This window comes from Coturnix japonica, chromosome 23 (assembly GCF_001577835.2).
Source record: "Coturnix japonica isolate 7356 chromosome 23, Coturnix japonica 2.1, whole genome shotgun sequence".
NCBI lineage: Eukaryota > Metazoa > Chordata > Aves > Galliformes > Phasianidae > Coturnix > Coturnix japonica.
Window position 1 is genome coordinate 1,559,505 of NC_029538.1, and position 26,949 is coordinate 1,586,453.

Sequence of the window (26,949 nt, forward strand, 5' to 3'; positions counted from 1 at the left end):
TTCGTAGTGAGTGAAGGTAGAGACAGAGAAAGTTCACAGAACACCGGGAAGGGGAAAAGGATCAAAACCAATGTAAAACTTAAGAAACAGGTGCCAAATCTATATGTGANAGCGTAAGAGGCTTGGCCTTCCCCCAAGACTTTATTCTAATGTAAGTTCCATCACTTTGTTTTTGGTTAAAAAAAAAAAAAAAAAACACAAAAAAAAAACAAAGTCATAATTTAATACTGCTTCAGGATTCTCAGATTTGTTGTGCTGTTAACATCACACCCGTTTTTAAGAGGATGCTCCTAACTTTGCCTCTGGATGGAAGCGTTGTCTCTGCCCCACAGGCTCCTGTCACTCTTGCTTTGCATCTTTCAAGGCTTGAAGTCTTTCTAAAAGGGGTGGATGGGAATAATGCCACATTGAAAAGATCCAGTCAGAAACGGGGAATCCTAAGTTATCTTTGTTTAGTTTGATCAAAGCAGAATATAGGTCTTTAGCCTTTCCAAGTTCCTTGGCAAATGCATCTGCTTGAAACTCAAATCGTCGGCTCAATACAGTCAAACAAAAGGAGAGAATCTGTGGAGAAAAATACATAAAATTACCTAAAAATTCAACCATCTGCACTATTTACTATCAGTAAATAGCCACTGCTGTACCTTCCTTCCCCCATCCCACACATCACTGTGGCTGTAGATTGAGCTCACTAAGATTTATCCAGGCCATACACACAGCTGGGAATCTTACATGGAGCAGCAGCACTATGAAATAGCAGACAGAGCACCTAGAAACCTCCAGCTCTTCTCCACAGTAATAATACAGTCAACGTAAAATTGTTACTTAAATAGGACAGCGCTTCAGCACCCACATCTGAAAGGCACGTTCAAAACCATACCTCATTGTAAGGTGAAAAGATAAACTGGAAAATAATCATCAAGCCTATCAGGGTCGGCTGAGTCTCGTAGAAGCCAAATGCAGCAAAGAGTTCCTTTCGGCCAATCAGAACGGCAAATAAGAAGAAGCAGAGGAAGGAATTCATCTAAAGAATAAAATAGAGTCAGATTTCATAACTGGCAATTGTTCCTCCATTCTTCTGCAAGGAGCAAGACCAATTCTCCGGTTCATTCTACCCACCAAATAGGGCAAGGGAGGGATGGCAGGGTACTGCACGCTCAGTAAACATACAAAAATGAAGATTAAAGGGAAAAAAAAAAGAAGAAAACCAACAAACCAACATTCTGTCTTGGAGCACAAGTGTATCATGTGAACGTACACATCTGGAAACAACTTGAAACAACCACCACCACCAATCTGCCACAACTTACCTGGCTGATAATGATGTTTTTGACAGTGTGACCCAGCTTCCAGTGACCCAATTCATGACCAAGGACAGCCAGAACTTCTTCATTTTTACATCCTTGCTTTTTATTCTGAGGGAAGAAGAAAGTCAAACTGAGCACAACTGAACCCATTTTTCACTTATTGTTTTCTTATGTCACTGAACTTTCCCAAGAAATGGGAATTTCCCATGCTCTTCCATTCTACCAACACAACACAAGCTCTTAGCGAGACCTTTTCAAGATGATATGCAGAAAAAATGAAGTTGTGAGTTCAACAGTCTTTCTACCATGAGGCAGCAATGTATTGTTCCTATCTGTGCAGACCTGGAACAACACTGGAAAACTTGCCTTCCAAATTCTCCCCAAAGCACTTTTGCCTGCACTGAGACACTCCTATGATGCACTGATAAGCAAAAGCTCTTCTTTCAAAGGGAAGCTTAGCTACAGCAGTCCCAAGAGTAGAGACAGAAGCTAAAAACTCAAACAGGTCCCTCATTCCACCAGTCACAGGGAAGACCTATTTGTTACGTGCAGGAAAGCAATGGTTTGCTAAAGGCCCTGTCGACTTCTGAGGTCTCTTCGGTGTTATTGGCACCCACTTCACAGTGATTCAGGGATACTTTGATGATGGAATCTGGAGTTTCAGTATCCCACTTAGGACCCTTAGAACACAAGGGATAATCTCACTAAACAACAGAATGAAAAGCAAAGGGAGGGTTGGGAAGCATAACTCACTTTTGTTTTAGACTTTGTTTCTTCATTCTCACCCTCTTCTCCTTCTACTGGCTCTTTATTCAATGCAGAATAATCCTCCAGGAGGGTGTCAAACAGCACAATCCGCTTATTCTTGAAGAATCCATAGAAGTAAGCATTGCTATGAGAGGAACGCTTAGAACCTGACAGGGAAAAGCTAAGATTAGAGACCACAATTCAGATCATCCTGCTCATAACAGCTTATACGTGAAATCTTAGACAGAACAGATGCCTTCAAAGGAATTGCCAAAGTCCCGATACAGCACAGACACGCTCAAGCAAATGATTTCATGGGCTGAAGTGTATTTTAAGTAGATTTTATCTCTTTTGCTGACTGAAAAGCATTCACAATTCTGAAGCTGTAGGGGCAGATAAGGAAAGACAAGATGAAGAGATGAACTAGAGAGGTCGGGCAGTCCCTTGATATTGTTTGAAACAGGTAAATTCTTAGTTATTTCTATCTAAATAGCCTGAATGGTGGACCTACAGGCTCTTTCTACTACTGGCAGAATATAGGCCAATAAAACCATCTCTTTCCAAAGAACAGACTGCTTCAGATGATCCCATTAAGTTGTCTAAGTCAAAGGAACTAAAAATCCACAGATTTCAAGTTAAGAAGTCTTTGTATTCAAAACACTCACCTTCAACAACATACACTTTTGTCAACGGGAAGTCAATGCTCTTTGCCATTACTTCAATTTGTTGCTTGAGCTCTCCCTCAGGAAGCGGAATGAATTTATCAAACAAAGGAGCAATGTAGTCTGCATAGATTGTAACGAGCACCTGAAAAAAGCCAAAATCGTGTTTAGTATTAACTACAAGCTAAGGAACTGATGGTCTTTATCACAAAACCTTGCTGTGAGGTACCGTATCTCTTCCCACTGGTACCAGATGCAGACTGATGCAAAATAGAAGACATCAAATTAGCATGGGCTAATCCTCATACTCACCAAGGACACAACTAACGTGAAGAGCCAGGCATAGATGAAGAAGTAATCTCCCCCTATTTTAATAATATAAAGCAGAAGGGATGTCACTGGCAACAGGATACACTGTGTCACGATAAACTTCTTGATGGCATCCTTAACAAAAAATCCCAATGTCTGCAAAGGAAGGACAGCAGTGACATGTACAGCATAAACACCAGTGGGTCTCTACACTGAACAAGCAGGAACAAAATAAGACAAATCATGAAACAACCATATGGGAATAACAGTATTCACGCTGCCCACTATACAACACCTGCTGATTGAAGCCGTGTTTCTCTTCTATGACAAAAGTGTTATATAAACTCCACGGGAGACCAGTCAGGGCACTGAACAGCGTTGCGAGCAGCAGGAACACCAACGACTGAACAATCTGAAAGCAAAACAAAAGATCTGATGTTTACTGAGCTCTACTGCTGCTGTTCCTGCTGTCAAAATGGATTCCATGTCAGTGGTGTAACTGAAGCTAAAGCTGGATGCATTCACAGGAGCAGCATTAGATTACTGCCTGCTGGAGCAGCCGCCCTTACACCAAAGCAAACTGTTTTCATAAAGGAGCTGCTGCTTGATGCTTGAAAACTGTGTCAAGCAGCTGATCCAGCTGAACTGTGAGAACAGTCCTTTCTGATATTAGCTTGCAGCACATACAGGGATGGATCACATCTACAATACTTTAAAAAGCCCTAAAGCCCCATCTGCCATCTCAGATAGCCAGAACAGCACTGGGATGTGTCTAATTCCATGTTTAAAGCTTTCTGTAGCATTTTAAGACTGCTTACCTCATATTCTGGTCCAAACCCAGCACGGCCTGAAATCTGACCAGACAGATTCCAGAGAAAAGGAATTCCTCCGCAGATGAGAATCATCTGGAATGCAAAAACACAAAGCACAGAGCCCATGTGAAGGAGGCTGGCACCTCGTCCTGCTATGATTTCAACATGAGAAGTTACATTTAAGGATAAATCAGAAGAGTTCTGCAATGAGGTTTTTTCCCCTCCTCTTCCCCTGACCTTAGCTCTATCTTTTCTATATACGTGAGCACTCACTGCCCACTGTAACTCTCTTAAGCTCCAGAGGGACCTATTGGTATTCCTCCTGTTCTCACAGGTTTATCTTCCTACCTCCTGCTTAATTTGAACATAAAAATCAAAGCAGCAGCAGCCCTTCAAACACAGGAAGGGGCTGTATTTGTAATCATTGAAAATTACTCCAATATTCCTTATAATTTCCTTAATTATTTGGAAAGCAGAATTGGCTCAGCTGTGCCCCAACGCATAACGGTACAGGTTGTAGCTGAGCAGAATCATTCAGCACTGCACAGAGCAATCACACGCTATTTGACCAATCTTTTCACAAGGCAGTATAGGCATAAATGGAACCTGAACCACTCAGATCTCAGTTTGATGAGATGCCACAGCACCAACAGCACGAGATCACTGCAAAGTATTTCACCCTCCCTCCACATTGAAAATCACCACCTGATGCTGGAGCAGCTCCGGTACTTACAGTGCCCTCCAGCTCTGAGTACAGCCCCGACCAGAAGCTGAAAGTACTTTTGTCCAACTGATACAGCCGAGATTTCTCAAACGTTTCTGAATCCATGATCTGTCCCAATTCCCACGGCACGTGTGTTGTTGTTCTGTACACCCGCCTCTGAAACAGAGAGAAACAGACTTCAAACCGACTTCCATTACTTTGAAAGGGAGAAATAAGACTGAGAGAAGTTGGAAGAGACCCTTAAAGGCCATTGGGTCCAACTCTGAGCATTGAGCACAGACACACACAGCTCCATCAGTGCTCACAGCCCCTCCAGCCTCACCACCCCAATGAGCAGCCCATCCCAGCACCTCACCGCCCTTATTGTAAAGAACTTCTTCCTTAGATCCAATGTAGATCTCCCCTTTCAGTTTGAAACCATCTCACCCTACTATTACAGATCACAGCATCACAGAATGACCCGGGTTGGAAGGGACCTCAAGGATCATGTAGTTCCAACCCCCCTGCCTGGCAGGGCCACCAAACATACACATTTACTACATCAGGTTGCCCAGGAGACCCCTAGATCCCCATAGAGACCCCATAGACCCCATGGATCCCCATAGAGACCCCATAGAAACCCATGGAGACCCCATAGATCAGGTTGCCCAGGGCCCCGTCCAATCTGGCCTTGAACACCTCCAAGGACGGGGCATCCACAGAGATACTAAAGAGTCTGTCCCCTTTCTTACAGCCCCTTTTAGCTGCTATAGGCCTCAGCACACGGGCCCGTTTGCTACCGAGAGGAGCGAGCAGGGCACGGACGGGCTCACACCGACTCACACCGGCACTGAGCGGCCCCGCCGTGCGCTGGGAACGGGCCGCGCTGGGAGCAACGAGCTCCGCCCGTCGGGCCGGGCCCTCCACGCTCCCACCCGCCGCCCCCCGCCCGATGCCGGCCTCAGCTCGGGCCCAGCCCCGTCACAGCCCCGCCGACCTGCCGGTGCGCCAGGAAGGCCTCCCACAGGTACACAGCCCATGAGAAGAGCAGCACGGAGCTGAAGATGCGCTTCTCGGCGGGCAGCTCTGCCCACAGCTCGCCGGGCAGCGCCATGGCCCCGCGCCGCGCTCACGCTTCCTCCTTCCGCCGCCTGCCCTGCAGCGCCCCCTGCCGGGGCGGAGGAGCGGGGCAGGGCGAGCCCGGCTCTGCGGCTGATGCAGCGAACAGGGTGGGAGGGAACACGAGGGCTGAGACCGGACCGATGGGGAAGGGGCTGAGCCGGGCTCTACGTGGTGCCTGAAGCTGCTGATGTAGCATTTGATGGATGTTTGATGCTGCTTTCACTGCAGGAGAGAGGAGTTTCTTAGCAACCTAAAACTCAACTCCCACGCGGCTCCTTCCTGTGACTTCAGCAGAGCTTGAAGGGAATTCCCACCATGTTCGATTGATGCAGCTTTTAGTGCTGAAGCCACTCGTGTCCATTCAGTCCTATGAGCCCACAGAAGGCTCCTTTCCCCCCTGCTTCCTTCCAGTCCTACCAGGAAACAGTTATCTATTGAGTCAGTCCAAAGTACAACAGAGCTTCTCTCTATAATCATTAACATCCAGCCCTACGTTCAGGTGGGGGCAGTGATGGGTCTGCCTGGCACTGATGCTCAACACCTTCATCAGTGACACAAACAAGGGGATCCTGGTGCATCAGCAGCAGCTCACGTAGAAACAGAATTCTTAGGCAACACGGATTTCCAACAGAACACATATAAACCACATAAGAAATGCAAACTCAATCATGTTTTTTAAATGATAAATGATTTGGAAGTTTGACATAAAGGCAAGCACTCACTGGAAGGAGAGGTGATGCTGCAGCAATACATGCACTTTAGGAGGATGCTTTATTTCAGACACCCCCAACCCCAAGTCAAAGAAACAAGGCCACACTAAGGATTTACTGTACAGTAAATAAATGGGTGAAAAATTGTAATTTATTGAAACTCATAACTCAAAAAATATAAGATGCTGTAGTGTACAATATGTTACACAAAGCACCCTCGGGTGCACATTCAAGTCAACTCCATCGCCCCAAACCCTGGTACCCCAGCACTGTTCCATACACAGTCATGCACATGTACGCTGCAGGAGGAAGCCTCCAGTACTCTGATGTGTTAAATAGCACCAAAATCAGCAGTCCATCGGAGAGAAACAAAAAGGAAGGAAGGGGGGGGGAGAGGAGGGAGCTAAATTAACTTGGCCAATGCTTTTGACAGATATTATACATTCATGTAATTAAACAGTCTAAACTAACCTAAAGAGTGTGATCTGTGACAGCTACTGCTCTGACGTGAATTCTCCCCATTAGCAGCAGTGCAGGCAAGCTGCTCCGAGCAGAACTGCTCACATACTTCCCACGCAGAGCTCGTCTGCCTTTTTTGTCGGAAATAAATCTATAAGGGCAGTGGAAAATTTGGATCTTTCAAGAACAACTACAGGCCTTAAGTAATGGAGCTGCTTTAAGGCAAGGTCTCCGCAGCCCGTCAGCGCCTTGTCCAAGATTGCCCTCAGGTTTTCTAAAGAAGGGGCAGACGAGGGCTCTGCCAACAAGGGCTGCATTTCTGCGAGCTGCCCGTCATCACTTTGGGGTACGATGACGCTTTTGTCGCCACTCGTGCAGCTATTTGGTGGGGAGTCCTTCTGACCCTCCCCCTCATTCTGCAATGCTCTGTCTACGGGCAGCTGCTCAGGGGACTCCCATTCCACCACCTCATCAAAATCATCATCGTCGTCATCATCTTTTCCCTCACTTTCCTGAATGAATTTTAGAAATGAAGACTCAAACCCCATTGGTTTATAAGTCTTTAAATCAAACGGTCTGGAAACGGGAGGCTTCTGAAATTTGTCTTTTGCAGCAAAAACCGCATTTCTTTTGGCGTTCTGATTAACTGCGCTATTATCGCAGCCTTCTGTTTCTTTCTCCCTTGGCAGTTCTAATTGTAAACCAGATAAACAAGAGCTATTTTCTTTTTCACTGTTTTCAGAAAGCTCTTCAGTGTTCCCCGCGACCGACTCCCTGACATTATGCTCTTCCAAACAGCTGCTTTTGGAACCGTGGTTACAGTCTAAAGTGCCCGAATACGTAAAGGCACTCGTATTGAAGCTCTCACTACTTGACGGACATCGATTTTGCTCCTCGCTGCTCACATCCTGATGCTGGCAGTCGGTGTTTGAAACAAGAGACTTCTCCGTTTCCTGCGGACATTCAGGATCAGCCGGTTTCTCCTCTTTCACTTCCACATCTTTTTTATCCATGTCTGAAGCCGGCTCAGAGCAGGACCGCTTTTCAGTCATTGTGCCGCATTTAACGCAAAGAACAAGATTCTGAAGCCTCTGCTCTATGTACACGTTGGTCATCTGGTGTGTGCGTTTATAGTGCCTCAATATACTGCTTTCCAACTTGACAACAGACAGACATCCCACAACCATGCACGGGTACTGGGTCTGGTTAGAATTCTCCTGACACATTTGCAAGGCTTCCTCTTTAGTTTTGAAAGTAAGCAAATGCTTATCTTTACTCCTGCTAGGTCTTTTCGGTTTCTCTTTTATCTCCTTCCTAATCTGCTTGCTTAGACCAAAACCGCCTCTCACACAACCTTGCCCACCTTTACTTTTGTCATGATTATCTTGCTCCTCTTTCTGATTCCCAAAGAGATCATTGTAATATTCACTATGTCGGAAATAAACGTGCTGAGAATAGTGGCTGTAGTTTGTGAAAATCCGATTACAGCCATTGAGGTCGCAATGGATTTCAAAATCCTTGTTTATTTTCTCTCCATTGGCGTGTTCTTCTATGAGGTGCTGTTTCAGCTCAGGGAAGGTACAAAACACAGCAGGGCACTGGGCTTGATTGCAAGCAAACCTTACAGATTCAGTCCCAGCAAGCAGCTTTTGGTCATCCAACTGTTCATTGTGGAAGTCACTACAATGCTTAGCGAGGTCTTTAGAACAGAAAAAACGCTTACCACACTCTTTATGTTTGCATGCAAATATTTTTTTACATTTGACAAGTTCCCTTTTTGATCCTGCTTTGTCTTTTTCTAAGCAAACCTGTTCCTTATTATACTGGTGAACAGTCCTGTAATGGCGAATCAAACCTTTCTGGTTTGTAAACGCAGAGTTGCAGCTTTTATGTATGCAATGAAATGGTTTGTGGTACTTATGCAGTATGTAACATAAGTTTCCTTTAGCAACCGTTCTTTTACTTCCTCTCCCTTCCCTTGCTTCCAGTTCTTCCCTATGGCCATCCAGAGTTGCTATTTTAGATGATTTCCTTATGTTACCATCCATTTCCTCACCGGACTCCAGATCTGTTTCAGAACTACACTCCTCCTTTTTAGGATGGCACCGCTGTTCAGATCGGTCAACATATTCAACCTTGGTTGGACAGACAGGTGTTGAAACAGCGCTGTTTTTATGCACATTGTCTGAACACAAGCCAACATGATCCATTTTTTCACCAGAACACACCTTATGAGCCACCTGCTCACAGCCAATCTGATGCTTGTTTCTATAGTGAATCCTAAGGTGTGTTTTTCTCGTAAATGATCTTTGGCAAATATGACACTTAAAAGGCGAGTACCGATGCTGGAACATATTTAGCTGTAGAACCATTTCCTTGGAATAGTTATGCTTTTTAACATAATGCATTAAGAGAGCTTCTCTTGTCACAAATTCACACGTGCATCCCTGGCATTCGCAGAAGAACGGTTTAGCTGCCAGCTGAGTAAGGTACTGGCTGGGCAAGTTATCTTGCTGCTCTTGGAACTGAAGCTTTGAGGTAGTTGCATCGACTCCTGACTCTGGGCACTTCGTGTCTCTAGATGAGCAGGACTGTAAAGAGCCCAAAACACGCTTACTTCTTGAGGAACTCTGAATGTTAGAGTTTTTTAAACTGAGATGTTTTAAGCCTAACATGAGTTCCAACATGTTATCTTCAATATTTGATTCTCTAGAACTGTCATAAAAAGATGTTTCTGGAGAAGAAGGATATGTTTCTTCCTTGAAGCTGTTGTTTCCTTTAGCATTTATATTACAGTATGAGTTTTCTGGAGAGTCAGTATTTCTGTCTGACTTATGACCTAACTCTGTACTGTCGTCTGTAGGGGACTGACTTTCGGGAGCATCATTCAACAGATCAAGAACGTCTTTAGTTTTCACTTCCATACCTTTTTTACCTTTGAAGTTATACGGATGAGCCCTGCGGAGGTGTTTGTGCACACTTCTGGAGTTCTTGTGTGCAGAACAGCAGCCTTCGAAGCCACAGGAAAATTTCTTTTCATCAAAGCAAACTGCTGCATCGGAACACTGCTGTTTCACATCTGCTGAATGGAAGACTCCTTCCTGGGACATGAGAAAGCCTGGAACTGTCTGACCGTGAGCCAGTGTTTCAATCAGTAAAGGAGGGACCTGGCCTTCATTCACTGAAGCAGTCCCGCTGCGGTTTCCACAGTGAAGACTGCAATTACTTTCACTATCTAGATCCTCACTATCAGAGAGAGCTTCTTCTTTAATCTGGGGGATCTCCTCTGATCCTGTGGAATCCAACGTTTCATTCTGATGGGAACTTTCAGATTGTTCGAGCAATTGAGATTCTTCAAGTTTCACCGTTTGCTTCACTTCCCCATTGGACACCGCAATATTGTGCACTGCAAGGTGATTCTGAAACTCAGTTTTTGAATAATAAAACTTTTTGCAACCAAAGAAGTTGCAGGTATATGAAGCATCCCTGAAGTGCTGCGCCTCGTGGTGGTAAAGTTGCCCCAAGTCACTGAAAACAATGTTACAACCGTTTAGCTCGCATTTATAACGAAGATCTTCATGAGTTTGTTTGTGATTAAGAAGCTCATTAACTGACCCAAATCTGGCATAGCAGTCCATTGACACACACATATAGGGTTGAGGTCCACAGTGCACACGCTCGTGTTCCCGCAGATGAAAGGATGTCATGAAGTGTCGGCGACAGAAAGCGCACTTTTCCCTCCTGTTTTTCATATCCAAGTAGTGCTTCGCGTTCTCATCGTTGTTTTGATGCTCAGCTTTCAGATGCACACTTAAATATTTGAACTGTTTAAATACTCTGGAACAATCTGTTCCAGGACACGGGTAGATGTCTCTGTCTTGTAGCTGGCAATTCTCCAGTTGGCTGAATGTGACGTATTCCTGTGTATCATTCCCAAAGTCTTCGGAGAGCTCTGGTTGATGGGACTTCTCCTGAGATGTCGAAGTGGGGCTGACGGGAGCTGCTATCTTTTGTGGTGATCTCTCTTTTTTCAGTATTATTTTCTTTTTCGGTCTGTGTGTTCTACTAGGTGGCATCTTAACGTGTTCCATTACGTGTGGTACGAAAAATTCCTTTCTCTTGAACTTTTTTGTACAGACTGGACACGTGTAAATGCCATCTTCCATATGCATTTTAGAATGATGCAGTATTCTAGCCTCTATACATTCCCTTTTGCAAAGCACACAGAAAAATTTGTACTGAAGCCATCTCTGGTATCGTTCTGAAGAACCAATTGGTTTTTTCACTCTTGCTTTTTCTTTGTGGTAGTTTATTGGGTCTTTTCCATCATAATATTTGTGGTCTTTCGCCTCATCATAATCACTGAAGAACGTTTCTAACATGTCCGTTTCGTTGATTGACATATTACAGCTTGCATCATCCTCAGAATCAGAACCTGCTTTCCCTAAAAGTTTAAGGCAATGTCGCTTTAAAGTCTTCCAGTCCCAAAATTCAGGATCAAATGGCCAATATGCTTTTAAAGCTAACAGCAGCTCACAACGGAGCGAGTTTGGAACCAGTGCATTTTCTTCATCAAACTTTTGATCTGGTTGCATGTAGAGCTCCTCCAACATATTAAATCCACTCAAAGTTGGCTCCAACAAAAATTCAGTGAGCTGACAAGCTCTCCGAACTTCAAGGTCTTCTGGTAAAAGGCATGCTATTGTTTTACACACCGATGTCTTCATTTCATCGCTTCCATTCGATCTGATCTGAAGGGCTCTCACACACAAAAGAACAGACACAGCAAGTCCTGCTTCTTCTGCCTGTTAAAAACAAACAGATAGCCACAACTGTTATTTTCTTTTGATACATACATGCATTCCAGAGCTGTCCTCTGAAAGAACTACATGACAATAGCATCCAATAGACTCAGAACGCATTCAGTCTTCTGAGTGTTGCAACCCTGAGTTCACCAGCATCACCTACAATATTTTAAGTTACTTTATATAATGAACCTGCTCAGTGAGGGGATCCATCTCACATTTAGTGCATTCTGTGGAGGATTCACACTAACCAGTTTAGATGTCAGAGCACAGAATCATAGAATATCTCAAGTTGGAAGGGTCCCAAAGGATCCCTGAGTCCAACCCCCAGCTCCACACACCACCACACAAAAACCAGATCATGCATCTGAGAGCAGTGACCCAACACTCCTTGAGCTCCAACAGCTTGAGTCTGCACCTGCTGCCCCGGGAGCTGGCCCTCCCCTGTCACTGCTCCAAATGAAACAATTCCATTTGCATTTAATGCCTCTGGAATGAAGGATACTTACTTCAGACTGTATGACTCTTATCAAGAAAAATAAATGCTGTAGAGTCTTGGCAATGATGCCAAATTGACGACATCTCTCCAAGAAGGAATCTAAAGAAGGATCTATTCTTCTCTGCAATTTGCTCCAGAAAAGCGTCAGCTCCCTGCAAAGAATTAAAAACAGAACATAAGCACGTTGCTGATATACACAACCTGCATGGAGTCTACACAACTTAGTGTTGATGGCAGGATAATATAAGTGTAAACAAAAAACACTGCACTCTTCCATCAGGTCTTTATCTCCTAGAAATGCTGACAAGAACAGTTTACTGTGCCTTGCTTCCATACGCACATTGGACGAAAACAGTTTGTCTCCTGTTATTCAGCGGGTAAAGACAAGAGGATTTATTTTGTTTAATACAGACATCTAGAGTTGAATAAATTGCTTAAACTCCCTTTATAGCCAAGAAAAAAATAAAAGCCACAATCACAATCACAGAGTCTTAACTTTTTAGACAGAAACTCAAACTGGGCACAATGAGTCACAATACAGCTCTCCCGCAGGGCATGAAGCATAGCTGCTGACATCCGCATTCCAATGATACAACTCTTCCCCGGTGCTTTAAGACTCTAAATCTCTGAGATTTACAAATATCTGGAGTTCAGGAGTCAAATGGATGGGACTGGTCACTTTTCTGTTGTGTGCTGCAACAAAACAGGGGGCAACCAGGAAAATAAACTGCAACACAAAGCTCCATACAAATATGAAGTACTTCTTTACTGAGAGGGCAGCATAGCGGTGGCACAGCTGCCCAGGGATGTTCCAGAACCACAGGGAGGTGGCACTGAGAAATGTGGTTTAGTAGGCAATACTGTCAATAATGGTAGTTTTTATTTATTTTGCTGTAAGTTATCTAAACAAGTATTTTAGCCTGATATATTTCTCAAGTTAAAGATGCATTCACTTCCACTATGTAGTTTCTGTACTTTATTAGCTTAATTCTCTCACACAAAAGTCACTAAGTAGAATGAAAAGCAGCAGTAATATGTATTACTTACCAAGAGCAATACACGTTTGCTGTTTGAAGCTGATGAGTAAGGTATGTTGTACAAAGAATAAACGCAGTGTTTTCTTGCCCCTCAGACTCCAGATTACATATGATGTCCAGTACTTCTTTGCAATCCACCTTCGCAATCTAAAGAAAATAAATTAAGAGCATACTTAGAAGACAAATACATGTTTACCCAGTCAAAGGAAGCTGTCTTAAGCACACAAACAAAACACTGTCTCGCAGAACTCACACACTTACCTACTTTGATGACAGTTAATACTGTCACCTCCAATAACTCATTAGATATTTTGGAACTCAGCTGCTACACTCCTTCAGCTTCAGTTTTCAGTATTGCACAGATAAGCACCCAATAAAGAGAGATTGTGATTTACTAACCTCCTTAATGGAGTCCTCGTTAGGCAGCATAGAACACACACACGTGATGTAGGCTTGGCGAAAAGATGCAACGTTTGCAATATCTGGAGAATCTGCACACAGCTTTGACAAGGAAGTGGCTTGCGGGATGCAGTTGGACTTCATCAAATGTTTTATTCGCATCTGCAGAAAGGAAGGCCCTTCTCGTGTAATCAATTTATTAGCTAGGGAAAGAAAAAAGCCTTTGAGAATGCATCAATTCACAGCTGGCACCTCCCTGAAGTTGCCTCCCTGCACTCAGAGTTCATTAGGACGTTGTGCGACATGGTGATAAAAAGGAACAGCAGCAAATGGAGCATTTTCTCCCACACAAAATCCCAACAGCTCAGGAAGGAGGGAATGCTGGGCTATAGGAAATGGCAGTGGGGGTACTTTTCAAAACCAATCCCTGACACACATCAGCCTTTTGGTCTGGGTCAACCAAATACAACCAGTCACCTCAAGAGACTGCAAGCTCCTTCAATATTACGAGTGTAACTCTTAATGACTTCCCTGTAATTAGCCAGCAAAATCCAGTCAGTGAAGTTCAAAGCCACAAAAGAGCTGCATTAGGAATTAAAGCCATTTTTACATTGGTTCAAGACACCTGACTGAAAATCTTGGTGCATAGTTTGATTCTCTTTTGAGGTACGCAGCACGTACTTTGCCCCAGCTGCAGAAACATGGTTCAGGATGGAAATGAGATTATTCCCAAGTCATCAACATCTAAAAAAAGACAGCTTGACAGTCTCCAGATCTACTCAAGATTCAAAAGACCGTTGATAATTGGGAGGAAGAAGTCAGTGTGCTCTTATACTGCATAGAATCATGAACAAAAATCCAGGAACAAACTGTCTGATGAATCAGAGAAGTGATGGAATTCCTGACACACTCTTACATGGCACACATAAGGATCAGCGTTCTGCAGCCAAACAACTTAGGGAGCAGAAACTCTTATTTTAGTGGAAAAAAAGAATTCCTTTTGAAAGCATTCCTATTAATGACACTTGTAGCATAGCTTCAGTGCAGATCTGGCAGTGAGGATACACTATTCAGTGTGCCAGGGAGAAAGTTTCAACCATAAACAGAACTCAGCAACACACGAATACACAGCACACACATCCTGCACAAAGCAATTGGAACTGTAACTCCTTACTGATGTCAAATCATTGTTTCCCCACCAAAAGTGGGCTGAGTTACTTCTTAACAACCCCACCTCATTGCCAGCACCTCCTGCTTACCTTCCTCTGTTTCTACAGGTTGCTGGGACAGGATTTTCATAAGAACTGGATTTTTCCATACTCCTTCCCTTGTGATGTCCACCAGTACTTGGAGGTTGTTGTTCCCAAATTCCAGCAAAGCATCATGTGAATCCTGAAAGAATAGAAATAAATCAAAGTCTTTGTTAAACATTAAAATCAGGTAATTTTTAATTACATATCTTCGTATTTCATTGAATTCTACTTATTTTACAATGCTCTTCAGAGCCATTACTGCTCTGAGGTCCTTGCACTGGGCTTTTCACAACATAGCATCCTTTCTCATGAACATGGCTTGGGCTGGAAGGGACCTCAAGGATCAAGTTCCATCCCCATGCCTTATCTATAACGGATAAACAAGTACTACCGCACCACCAAAGCCTGTGTCCAGTTTTAAGTTTATACTGACCCATTCACCACCTGGATAGCTTTGTTTTCTAGTGACTGACAGACTCATGAAGAGCATGAGGCTCTTCAAGGAGGCCGAGCATCCCTGCAAATCCGTGAGAAAATCACTCTCAGCAAGAACTGCATGAAGACTCAATAATGAAAAAGGACAAGAGAAAGATGCACGTACTACAAAACTCATTGCAACCACCTTCCTCACATAACACACCAGCTGCATAATTTTACATGAGCAAAAACCCTCTGCTCTGCAACTTGGTCTGTAACAAAAAGCATTACCTCTGTAGGATGTAACAACAGTGGGACTAGAAATAGAAAGGACTTACTTGAGCAAGTAATACTTGATCAACCTGAACATGCCCTGTGACAACAGGCTGTGGCTGACATGAGAGCAGTCAGTGCTGCTAACAGAGACAAAGAAAGGCTTTCAGACTCCCATAGCATCTCCACAACTAACTTGTTACAATATGGAAAAGGGGAGAATAACGTGGGTGGCAAAATGAGCTCAACCTCCAGGTTCAGAAGCTTACACATGCTTAATGCAGCAATACTGCAAGAGATGGCTTTAGGAAGTCACTAGTTCTCAGCATGCATTACATATAGCAGCATGACTCAAATATCCCTTTCGGGAACTATTTATCAGAGAAAGAACCTGGATTACAGAGTTTTGAGCTCTGCAGTTCCATAAGAAACACACACAAAAGACAACTCCTGAATACACAAACTTATCTACAGACAGGTATGCGTTATACCCAGAAAGCACTTTCCAATTCACAAGTGCCAAAGAAGATACAAGTACATTTTTGAGCATCATACTGCAGTAGCTGAGGTTTGCTGCCTCTTAGTGATATTCATCCCAAGCCCCTCCCTGCTACTGTGTTTCATGTTCCATATGAGCCAGAAGCTGCTGCCTTAGACTCAAACACACATCATCTGCTGCCTCCCCTGCAGCAAGATGTAACTACAGAACAAAAATATCACACAGCCATCAACTTGAGCAAGGCTGAAGTTGTACTATGAAAAGACTGCAGCCCTCAGGTGATGGCATTCAGTGATCCAAACAACCAATGTGAACAAGGTGTCTCCCTAACGGCAACTCTTCCCTAGGACAGCTCTACTCACCCCTGAGACCACATGCTAAATTGAATTAAAATACATAGAGTGCTGTATGCGTTTCTTATTAAAATATGTTATCAAACGCGAGTCAAGACTGAATAAGGATTACTTTATTTTTTTTTAAAGGAAGATATATATTAAAAAATATGCAAAATTGGGGAAAAAAGAGAAATTCAGAACACTTACCTGTATGGACTGATGGAATTCTACCCACACCTCATGTGGCAATTCACTTTCAGGAATTGAAAGGAGTAGCTCAAAACAACTCCTGGAAAAGGAAGAGGCAAGTAAGCAAGTACCCAAACAACTCCTGCTCTTATGATAGATAACATTTGTGACAGACATTACTTAACAGACGAGTGACAATAACACTGAAATACATTTGACTGCATAAATCGATTAAAGGCCAACATCAGGCCCAGAATCAGGCATCAGTTGTCAATACAGAGGTGTATTCCTCCTCACTGTGCACAACCTTCCTGGGATAACACGGCTGTAATCAGACAGGAAGTCTGTTCAGTGCAGCTTGGGAACTTCATACTACAGAATTCCTAATCTTCTGAAATGGAGGAGAAAGTCAGACCTAATTGATGTTCTTTCATATAGGCCATCAAGCTAATGCCTATTTTAAGGAGAAAAAAACAACAAGGAAATGACTGTACACATTTAGAACATTTGTTTTTATTTCAGGGGTAAGTACTGATTAACACTGGCCGGTTTCTTTGGAGACAAAGCAGTAAGACTATGGCCTACACTGCTCACAAATGGGGTTATTTAACCTTACACTGAGCACACCGACAACATAAACTCCAAGTGCTGCACAGAACAAAGTCACCAGGTCAAACTACGTACATCAACCACAATGCAATGCCTAGAGAAACCACAGGGCTGTCGTACAGCAAAGAAGCTCCCACAGTTCACATCAATACTGAGAAAGAAAATCAGTCCAGGTCTCCCATACAACAAAGACACCGAATAATTGCTCTAGGTTAGACCTACATCATTTAAGAGTTCTAATTCATGTTAATTATTGCTTAATACCTCCTCTCCCAAATGTTAATTAAAAGACACGACTGGACAACAGAAGTTGCTATTCTCCCCAAAGAGAAAGTCAATTGCTATTGAGCAGAACAACTTTGACTTCAGCTCAACAGAATGCTGCTGGTTCTTCCTAACATTGCTCTGTACAATTCAAAGGCACATTTTCATCCTGTAACTCTATTGAGAGCTGTCCAACGTTCACACTCCTTTGCTCTGATAAAGAACAAGGCCTTGGGGTTTGGTTTCTCCTTCATGTCATGCTTTCTACCCATAACATACTCTTCACTTTCTTTTATTCTGCAGAGCATCTCTGGGCCAAATAAACCCAATGTTTCATATTTACATACAATTATTATATCACCACTTTTATAGACAGCAATTTAATTGCATTAGAGAATTGCATTAGGAGACCAGCACGAATAGTCCACCTGCAGCCAGAAGTTACTCTGCATGTGTTCTGAGCTGAATTAACCCTTAAGGACAGCCAGCAGAGTGGTACACCTGAGTTAGTGAATTCAATTAGAACAGTTTATTAGACAGAATAATGCTGTGTTAGACATGCAAAGATAGCAAACTACCACACCTGCCGACTCACAGAGGTGCTATGAAAAGCAAGGGCTCTCCTCCTGGAAGCAATACACAGACTAACTGCTTTAACCATAGTTATTACTACTTAGACATTCAGATCTTCTTTCTTTCAGTGGTTAAAAAAGCACATAAAACACCTTGCTGAGGATGTGGAAATGCTGAACTCCCTTTCAAATGACTGCCTTCACAGCAGGGGCTGGCTTGGGCAGATACTCCTCCCAACCTCTATAATCCTGTGCTTTGCAGCTGTGGAAATGAGCACCCTCAATCCTATTTCATCCAAGAGCCACAACAAGGACCATTCCTTTTCCTTCACACTCACTTGCCCACCCTGCACAGCACATGAGCAGCACCACAACCACCCCAAGCTTCCCTTCTATTTTCTAACGTTAGAAAATGGACCAGAACATTCTCACACTGCACCAGCATCATTTGTAAGGAGATGATGGGAAGGAGAATGAAAACACTGTTGTGTCTATGACAGCTCCCAGAAGTGCCATCACAACACCATGCTTCCATATCCCTTACCTTACGTTACATTCTTCCTCACTCACAGAACTTAACTTCCACCTCTAATTCCCTGCGTCAGCTCCACTCTCCTTCCTATTTAAACTCATATGAAGATACGATGGGAGAGCTCAGAGTGAGGAAAACAGCACAACTAACAACCTGTGACTCAGAACTACCCACGACCTCACACATTGTCTCTTTCATTCTTCAGATTCCTCTCAACTGTAAAAAGAACACGATGATTCTACCACACCAGCCACTAAGTTAGCTAAGTATACAAGTCACACCCTGACGGATGAAAGAAGCTGCACTCCAGGCACCACTGAGCCCACATACAAAGACAGAAGGTAAACTTTTAAAGCTAAATGAGTAGGAACCAGCAGAATAGTGATTAAGAAAAGAAACAGAACAAAGAAAAAACCAAAAGGACAGGAATAAAATACTGATGCTATGGACATGGCTCCATTCTCATTGGATGTACTGATAATGAAAGGCTTCCTTTGATGCCATTAAAATACACAATTAAATCTCTTGATTTGTTTGAAGCAGGAAAAATGACATTATAGCCATTTTCTTTAACCCTTGACAGTAGATCTGGTAGAGCTATTGATGGTGCCTCAATGGTGGTTGGTAAAACAGTGGGACTTATAAATTTAATAGAAGAGGATGCAATTGCCACAGCAACTCATGTCTGGTGAAATACCACCATGAAAAATCAACTGCTAAAGCATAAAAATGGATAATGCCATGAAATCATCATCAAAGCTGTGAATGTCATCACTCCAAGCAACTGAATTACTGCCAGTTCGTGGAGTTCCTTACAAGTACTGATGCTGCTTATGGGCCATTCTTTGTTATTCTGAAGGAAGGTGGCTGGGTTGGGGTAAAACATTAAAAAGATCCTACAATCTGTGGGATGAAATCAAGGCATTTATGGAAACTGAAGGAAATTCTGTGCCAGAACTTGAGGTTTAAAAATGGCGGATGGATTTAACGTTTTGGGTGGATTTGACCACTCCTTTAAACGAGCAAAACATGCCTTTGAGGTCAATAATCAACTCAGTGTTAAGCTTCAAACCAATGTGAATTATGGCAAGCTCAAGTGATGGCAAATGATTTTATGAATTCTGATGCATTGGCTGGAACAGAGGAAAACACACAGCCCTGCTTTCCATTCTGATAAAGCAATCTGAAAATAGTTTTCAAAATTGCTGAAAAATACAACAATTTTTTGTATATTTGGGACTCCATTTTCAGTCCACATAAATATATGACCTGCCAGTCTTCAAGAGGAACGTGTAGAGTTGCAAATCAACTCAAAAACCTGACCATGTCTCTTAGCATGGGAAGATACCCCTCACTTCACAGTCACACCTTATTCATGCCATCACCCTTTGGCTGTACATCCATTTGTCAGCAAATGCTTTCATGGATGCAGCACAGGAAGAGTAAAATTACATCAGAAATCTCTGTCAACACCTTGAGAGCTCATTGAGAGCTGCAGCCACTGCTATCAAACCAGGCACTGATGCTTGGCTACACAGCTACAAGGTCACATATCCTGTCAGTGCTGAGGTGTTGTTGTTGCTCTTACTTTCTAATATATGCTTTATTAAAACAAGTTATTTTTTGCAACATTGGGATATTATATGCAAGGCCCAAGACAATCCCTCTTCACTCAATGCAACCCAGGTTGGGTTGGACAGCCATAAGCTAAAGGACTTAGCAGTGGAAGCCTTCAGTTTCCATGTTAGCATCTTAAATTAAACAAGAAGAGGATCATAAACTAATTCAGGAGAGAAGGAATCTGATTTTATGTATTTTTCTCACCTAGACAGAAGGAGAAAAAAAATAAACCACTGCTAGTTCATATTTTCTCTTTACTCCAAATATTAAAAATAAAAGCATCATATGAGCATATCTGGTTCTGAAATGCTGACTGATATTGCAAGTTCATACATTACAAAACAAGTACTGCAAAAGCCTTCTCAAAAAGAACACCAGAGCTCAGATCACAAAACAGACCAGCTACTGATAACAGAGACAAGTCAGCTTACTGAAAGACTAAACTACTCATATTTGACAACGAGCTTTATAGCCAAGGTTCAGAAACTTTGTCCTTCTGCCCTGAAGGAAACCTCACCATCAAGGAACAACCAGTGTGCTGCTCTCCTTCCCAGGTCAAGGCCATTAACTGATGGTTCTGGAAGCCTCTTACACTATGGTTTTCTCAACCACAAACAGCATCTCTGCACTTGAAAGTGTCTGTGAGGAAGTTAGAGAACTTCCAACTTTGCTTCCACCATAAAGACAGGACCAAAAAGGAGAACTGCTTTACAAGAATCACTCTGCTTTCAGAAAGGGAAACGTAACTCCTCGTAACTTCCTTGCACTACAAGCAGGAGGACACACAAAGACAGCAACTGCACAGAGACTGATGCAGGTTTAAGTCTAGCATTAAAGCTTGCGTTCAATGAGGACTAAGCTTTTTCTACTAAAAAAAAAATAACTTTTAGAAGCTTTATGAAGGAACTGAGTCTTCTGAATACCTTCAACACCTACCCAGGTGTGGAGGAACAAGACAATACATCCTGAACATAGCTGTCAATTTAAGTCTTACGCTGTATTTCAACAACTCACCCATTCATTTGTAAAGTACTGTTTATGCTTTTCATTTCATTGACTTTAAAACATCAGTGTACCAACTTAACACTTACAGCACCAGCCTGCCCAGCACCAAGAGAACATCCTCACATTCCGTAGTCAAGTAAGGCCGTGCGTTCGCAAAGCTTTGGATGGAGATCCGATATACTTCCAAAAAGGGTAAAATATGTTCTGATGCACCTCGACTGCCAGCGTAGTGAAGAAGTGTCTGAAAGAAATGGGTTTTTGTGATTAGTTCTTACAGTACACCTTTCTCTATCAATGACATGCAATACGCGGTAGGGATGGTGGGTGAGTTCTGAGAGTGAATTCTTAGTGTAAAGGAGGGCTTCTTCTGTACAACTGGCACAAAGGCAGATCCACAAATGTAACACTGAAGCACAAGGTTGGAAGAGACCTCCAAGATCATCCAATCCAACCATCCACCTACCACCAATACTGCCCATTAAACCACATCCCTCAGTACAACATCCCAACACTGAGATTAAAGGCATCTACCAATTGCACTATATTAAAGACACACATATACCAAAACAACAAACATGAGGCCACCAGTAGAGAACTACGGAGTCCAGATCACACCACCATGCACCCATTTTCCAGGCACAGGCACACAGTACTGAAGAAGTCACCTAAAATCCAGCCTGCTTTAAGAAAACAATGAAGTTTCAAGAGTAGCATTTCCTCAGCTTCTTAAATCTTCAATCAGTGGTGCGTTGTTTTCCTACCAACTGCTGCATAACACAGAGCAGGCAGGGTGTGCTGAGCTGAGGGCAGCACAGTCCTGCTTCCAGGCAGCACCTCCTCTCTGAAGGCAGGCACCCTACAGCCATGCAGCTGGTGTTCTGATCAACCACAACCTCCTCCAGCCCAAACCAGGCACCAACATTAAGGTCAGATGCAAAGTGGAAAAAAAAGGTGACAGTGTTGGGCTTTGGGCAGTCCTCAGGGCCAAGGCTGTATGGGAAAAGTTCAGTTGTCATAGGGGTGTTTGGTCAAGTGGTTACATCAGATTGTGACAGGACACTGCTAAACAGGAACGATGGTGAGCTTGTTAAAATAAATGCAGTCATTACAGTGGCCAGAAACTCCTAAAGCGTTCAACATAGCAAGAAATAAACAGCCAGCTCCATGCTGTTCTGTGCACTGCTCAATGCTGTGTCAGTGATCTAACTATTCCTTGACAGTCCTAGGGTCAAATTTAATGTAGGCATCCACTCAACCAGCACAACCACGTGTGATGTTCAACAATAAAATCTATGGAAACACTAAAATTAAGACTGCTTTGCAAGCTATTCTCCAAGATCTCAGTAACAAACCCTGTATTGAATTCAAGTATAAACTAACCCAAACCACAATGTTAACAGTTTTAACGAGGCTGGAAGTTTACAGAAACCACCCTTAAAAACCAGACAAAACTCATTAACAAAAGCAACGAGTTGCTAATGATTGTTTATTAGTGTAAGTGCCTCTCTAAGAAACTGGTGAAGGATTTAATAAATGAAATAAGACATCAGAAGAATTACAAAGGCTGTCAAGCTGTAATTCCTTGAGATACTCAAGTGATTGATGACTATCATGAAATCATCTATTTAGAAACCCTGCTAGGAGCCTATCGTTATAGTGACTGCAGAAATAGAATATCCTGATCGCTGTACTTGTCTAAAAGTACATCCATTAACAGCAACTTACCCAATTTAGTACTTGGCTATGACAGGCATGTACATCATTCTCAGGCTGGAGGGGCTCTGAGCACCACACGGAGCTGTGGGGGTCCCTACTCACTGCTGGGAGTTGGACTGGATGGCTTTTAAACGTCCTCTCCAATTCAACCAATTCAGTGACACTATGATTCTACAGCAATACAGGGCCTGTCAAACACTCTACAATGTTTCCCAAGAGTTTACTAGTGAACACCAGACCCTTCCTGTTAAAGCTATCTTACAACTGAGGTCATCTCAAGTCAGCAATTCTTTGAGTAGCCAATGACACAAACTTTCCCTGGAACAGATACACACTGAAGCCATCGCTACATCCTCTTTCCTTTGACTACAGTTACAGATGTAACCAGAGTGCCCTGCAGACAACAGAGGCCACAACCATCCACCTACAGCACAACCCACAGACTGACCCAGGCCCTCAGTTCTGCACTGATCCCCAAGCAGGTATTGCAGCATTGCATGGCATAGGTGCACTTCTCACAACAGCTTGGAGTTTAACATAAATAAAGATATCTCCTCTTTAACAGACCTGATCACAGCTGAAAGTCCTCCAATGATTTCACCAACCCAACTGGCACTGAGGATCAGCAGATGAGATTCTTTGAGGTGATACACACTCTGCCTCACCAATCCTGGTCCTCATGCACACAACCTGATCCTACCAGTTGGTGTCTGTGTACATACAGACTTACCCCAACAGACTTGTTCCTCATAACGTGCAGTCCATCACAACAGCTGCAGAACCAACCCACTATTTAGGTGTCGAGACACTTAGTTGTGTCATCCTGAACACTCATCTTCCCCTCCTGCCCAAGAGGTACGTGACCAAGAAGACAATATCACCAGACATTGCTCCCATTAACAACTGCAGGAAAGCAGCACAAGTTTCTGCATCACCAACACTGCTTCCCCTTGCACAGAGCTGTCTGGGTGCTACTTGGTTCACCATCTGTTGTGACCTGACAGCGTCACTTGCTCCCACAGTGCCAGATGTACCCACAGGATGAGAAACCTTGAAGTATTTTAATGGCTCTCACCATAGCTTCACCTCCAGACCCTACTTAAACACAACTGAAATGAGTTTCTCTCTAGGCAAGACCTGCAGCAGTTCAATGAGCTTATGACAAGACTCCATGCCATATCCACGAGCATCCCCAGTTAGAAGGGGAAACTGATGTAAAACCATCCCCTCCCACAGCAGTTTGACAGCACAACAACATCACAAACCCACACCCCATTGGCTGGGTGAGAGCCCAACAACTGCAGGTTCTCCCCTGGATCTCTAAGAGAACAATTATGACAATTAGAACTATCCAAAACTGATGACAGCACTCAACAAGTTTATTCTGGGTGACCAAATGAATACACGCATTGGTCATCTTGACAATATCTGCTGCAATAAACAGCATTGGAGGTGATTTTTGCAAAGCCTTAAACGAGGCACAAGTAACACATACAGAGATTTCCATGTCACAAATCTCAGTGCACACACAACTTGGGACATAAACTGCACTATGTGTGAACCACACCCTGAAGCTTGCAAAGCATGAATATCAGAACCTAACAAACCTTTCCAGCTGTGGTAAATGCTGAGCACCCTCAGTAAGTTTGCAGACAGCATGAAGCTGGGGGAAGCATCAATCTGCATGAGGGTAGGAAAGTGCTATGGAGAGACCTGGGCAGGATGGTTGCTGGGCTAAGACTGATGGGATGAGCTTCAATGAGACTGAGTGCTGCACTTTGGTCACAACAGCCCCACGCAGTGCTACAGGCTTGGGGCACTGCAGCCAACAGCTGTGCAGAGAAGGACCTGGGGGTGCTGGTGACACAGCTGAACATGAGCCAGCAGGGTGCCCCATGAGCCCCATGGCATCATGGCTGTGTCAGCAGCAGTGCAGACAGCAGGAGACCATCCCTCTATGCTGGCACTGCTTGGGCTGCACCTCAGTGTGTTAAAGACATGGAGGATCTGGAGTGTGCGCAGAGAAGGGAACAGAGCTGTGAAGGGTCTGAAGCACAGCAATGGGGAACAGCTGAGGGAAATAGATGGGTCCATCCGAGAAGAGGAGCTCAGGAGAGACCACACTGAGATTACAGGGGAGACTACCACTACCTTGTTAAGGGGAGGTGGGGGTTGGCCTCTGCTCCTGGGTAACAGTGGTAGGATGTGATGGCCTCAAGTTGCACCAGAGGAAGGTCATGTTGGGTATTACTATGAAGATCTCCAAATCAGCAGTGATGCAACGGCAGAGGCTGCACAGCGAGTGGTGGAGTCACCATCTCCAGAGGTGTTCCATAACCGTGGGGAGGTGGCACCGAGCTCCATGGGCAGCACTGCGGTGGGTGGATGGTTGGACTGGATGATCTCACAGGCCTTTGACTGACTCTACGATCCCCCCATAACACAGCACGGCTGAGCACACAGGTGTCAAACAACCCTATGATGACAACACCACATTTCAGCCCCCCACGAGGCTGTTGGCCGCAGCGAGCAGCTGGTGCTGCCCATCCATTCCGAAATAAAGGCCGGGTGAGCGCAGCAGCGAACAGGCTGGGCTTTAAATCCAACAAGCAGATGATGTAAGCACACAGCTCTCCATAACCGATGTCGTTCAGGATGGAATAACTCATTAACCGCACAGATCGCTATGGCACAAAGCAGCAATGCCCACAGGTAACCAAGGGTAAGCAGTGAATGCTCCCATTCAGGAATCGCTCATTCCCGTCACACCGGCATTAAAGCACCGCTCGGAGCAGAGCTCGGGCTGGCAGCGCAGTGACCCGGACACACATCGCGGCCGCTCTGACACCCACACGGCGCCGTTTCACGTTCCGAGCTCACAACATCCCCCCATCACCGCCCCGAGGCCCCGCACCCACAAGGCCGCACCACAACAGCGCCATACGAACGCCGTTATCCCGGCCGTGCTCCGCCAACACCCGCCGCACCCCCCGCTCCCGGAGCCTCGCAGCGCGCAGTGAGGGCCCGTTACCTGGCAGAAGCCGCGGCAATAGGCCCGTGATGACGCCTCCGACACCTCCTGCTCACACAGCTCCGTCTGCAGCTGCCACAACCGGCCCCGCAGCGCCGCCACCAGCCGCGCCATCTCGGCCCGCGGAGCCGCCTCGGCCTCAGCGTCCGCCATCTGCAATCGGCCCCGCCGCGCGTAGGCACGGATCACGTGACGGCGCCGCCGACCTCAGCGGCCCGGGACGGCGGCACGTGACGCCTCACGTGACCGGAAATAGCGGACGGGGGTGAGGGACAAGCCCTTCCGGGTACATCCGGAAGTGTCTCGCTGTGGTGTGGGGTCAGTGCGGATCTGACGGGGCTTCAGGTCGGAGCCCCGCAGCTCTAAGGGCGGAACGGCCGCGATCCGGGAGGTATTTGTGCACGGAAATTAAACGTGGAGGATGGTCCTGCCGGGATCCGGTCGGGTGTGAAGGCCACCGGGGGTGGGCGGGGCTCTGGGGCCTGTTCGGGTGTGAAGGCCGCAGGCGGGGGGGGGTTTGAGGCCTGTTTGGGTGACGGTGTGTGAAGGCCGCAGGGGGGGCGTCCCCATATTGAGTGGTGGCTATGGGGGCGTCCCCATATTGGGTGGCTATGGGGGTTTCCCTGTGTTTGAGGCCGTATTCAGCTCGGCAATATACGGCAGCCAGCTCCCTGTGACTCTCCGGGAGGGGCCCAGGACGGAGCTGTGGGGCACAGAGCTGAGGCAGCCGATGTGGAGCGCTGTCGGGCACTCCTAGGGGCAGAGATGTGGTGTAGGCCGGCGTTGAGGTCGCCCACAGGCCGGGGTTGGGGAGGGAGGGGGCAGTGGTAGGAGAGTGAGCAGTGTTATATGGCCACGGGTCCGGATCCAGCTCCTTCCGTGGGTCCGAGATCTGTGGGTCAGGGTTTGGAGCCGGGGGAGGGTAAAAGTTGTGTAATATTGTCACTTCTGGGCAAGTTATGGGAAATGGGAGTGGTTGAACACAGTCTTCCCCCCCAGTTCTCCCCCTCCCTCCCTTAATGAGCTCCACCAAAAGTCCCCACCACCCTATACGTCCCCAGTA

General features: G+C 44.8%; 2 protein-coding genes across 3 annotated transcripts; both read right to left on the minus strand.

Moving 5' to 3' along the window:
• Positions 1 to 122: 122 nt before the first annotated feature.
• On the minus strand, positions 123 to 5,704 carry ZMPSTE24 (zinc metallopeptidase STE24). Its single transcript, XM_015883418.2, has 10 exons — positions 5,538 to 5,704; positions 4,571 to 4,717; positions 3,844 to 3,930; positions 3,321 to 3,437; positions 3,029 to 3,181; positions 2,720 to 2,861; positions 2,061 to 2,221; positions 1,311 to 1,415; positions 881 to 1,024; positions 123 to 564 (listed from the first exon to the last, which is right to left on the minus strand). The coding sequence occupies exons 1-10, from the start codon at positions 5,652 to 5,654 to the stop codon at positions 340 to 342; spliced, it is 1,398 nt and encodes a 465-aa protein (XP_015738904.1). The 5' UTR covers positions 5,655 to 5,704; the 3' UTR covers positions 123 to 339.
• A 781-nt stretch (positions 5,705 to 6,485) lies between these two features.
• Positions 6,486 to 26,039, minus strand: RLF (RLF zinc finger). 2 transcript variants are annotated; one of them, XM_015883407.1, is made up of 8 exons: positions 25,887 to 26,039; positions 21,226 to 21,380; positions 16,556 to 16,637; positions 14,831 to 14,963; positions 13,572 to 13,774; positions 13,183 to 13,319; positions 12,146 to 12,287; positions 6,486 to 11,636 (listed from the first exon to the last, which is right to left on the minus strand). In XM_015883407.1, the coding sequence occupies exons 1-8, from the start codon at positions 26,037 to 26,039 to the stop codon at positions 6,933 to 6,935; spliced, it is 5,709 nt and encodes a 1,902-aa protein (XP_015738893.1). In that variant the 3' UTR covers positions 6,486 to 6,932. The 2 variants fall into 2 exon arrangements, with proteins under 2 accessions (XP_015738893.1, XP_015738894.1); XM_015883408.1 differs by having other exon boundaries at positions 13,572 to 13,733; positions 25,887 to 26,037.
• Between the last annotated feature and the right edge of the window lie 910 nt (positions 26,040 to 26,949).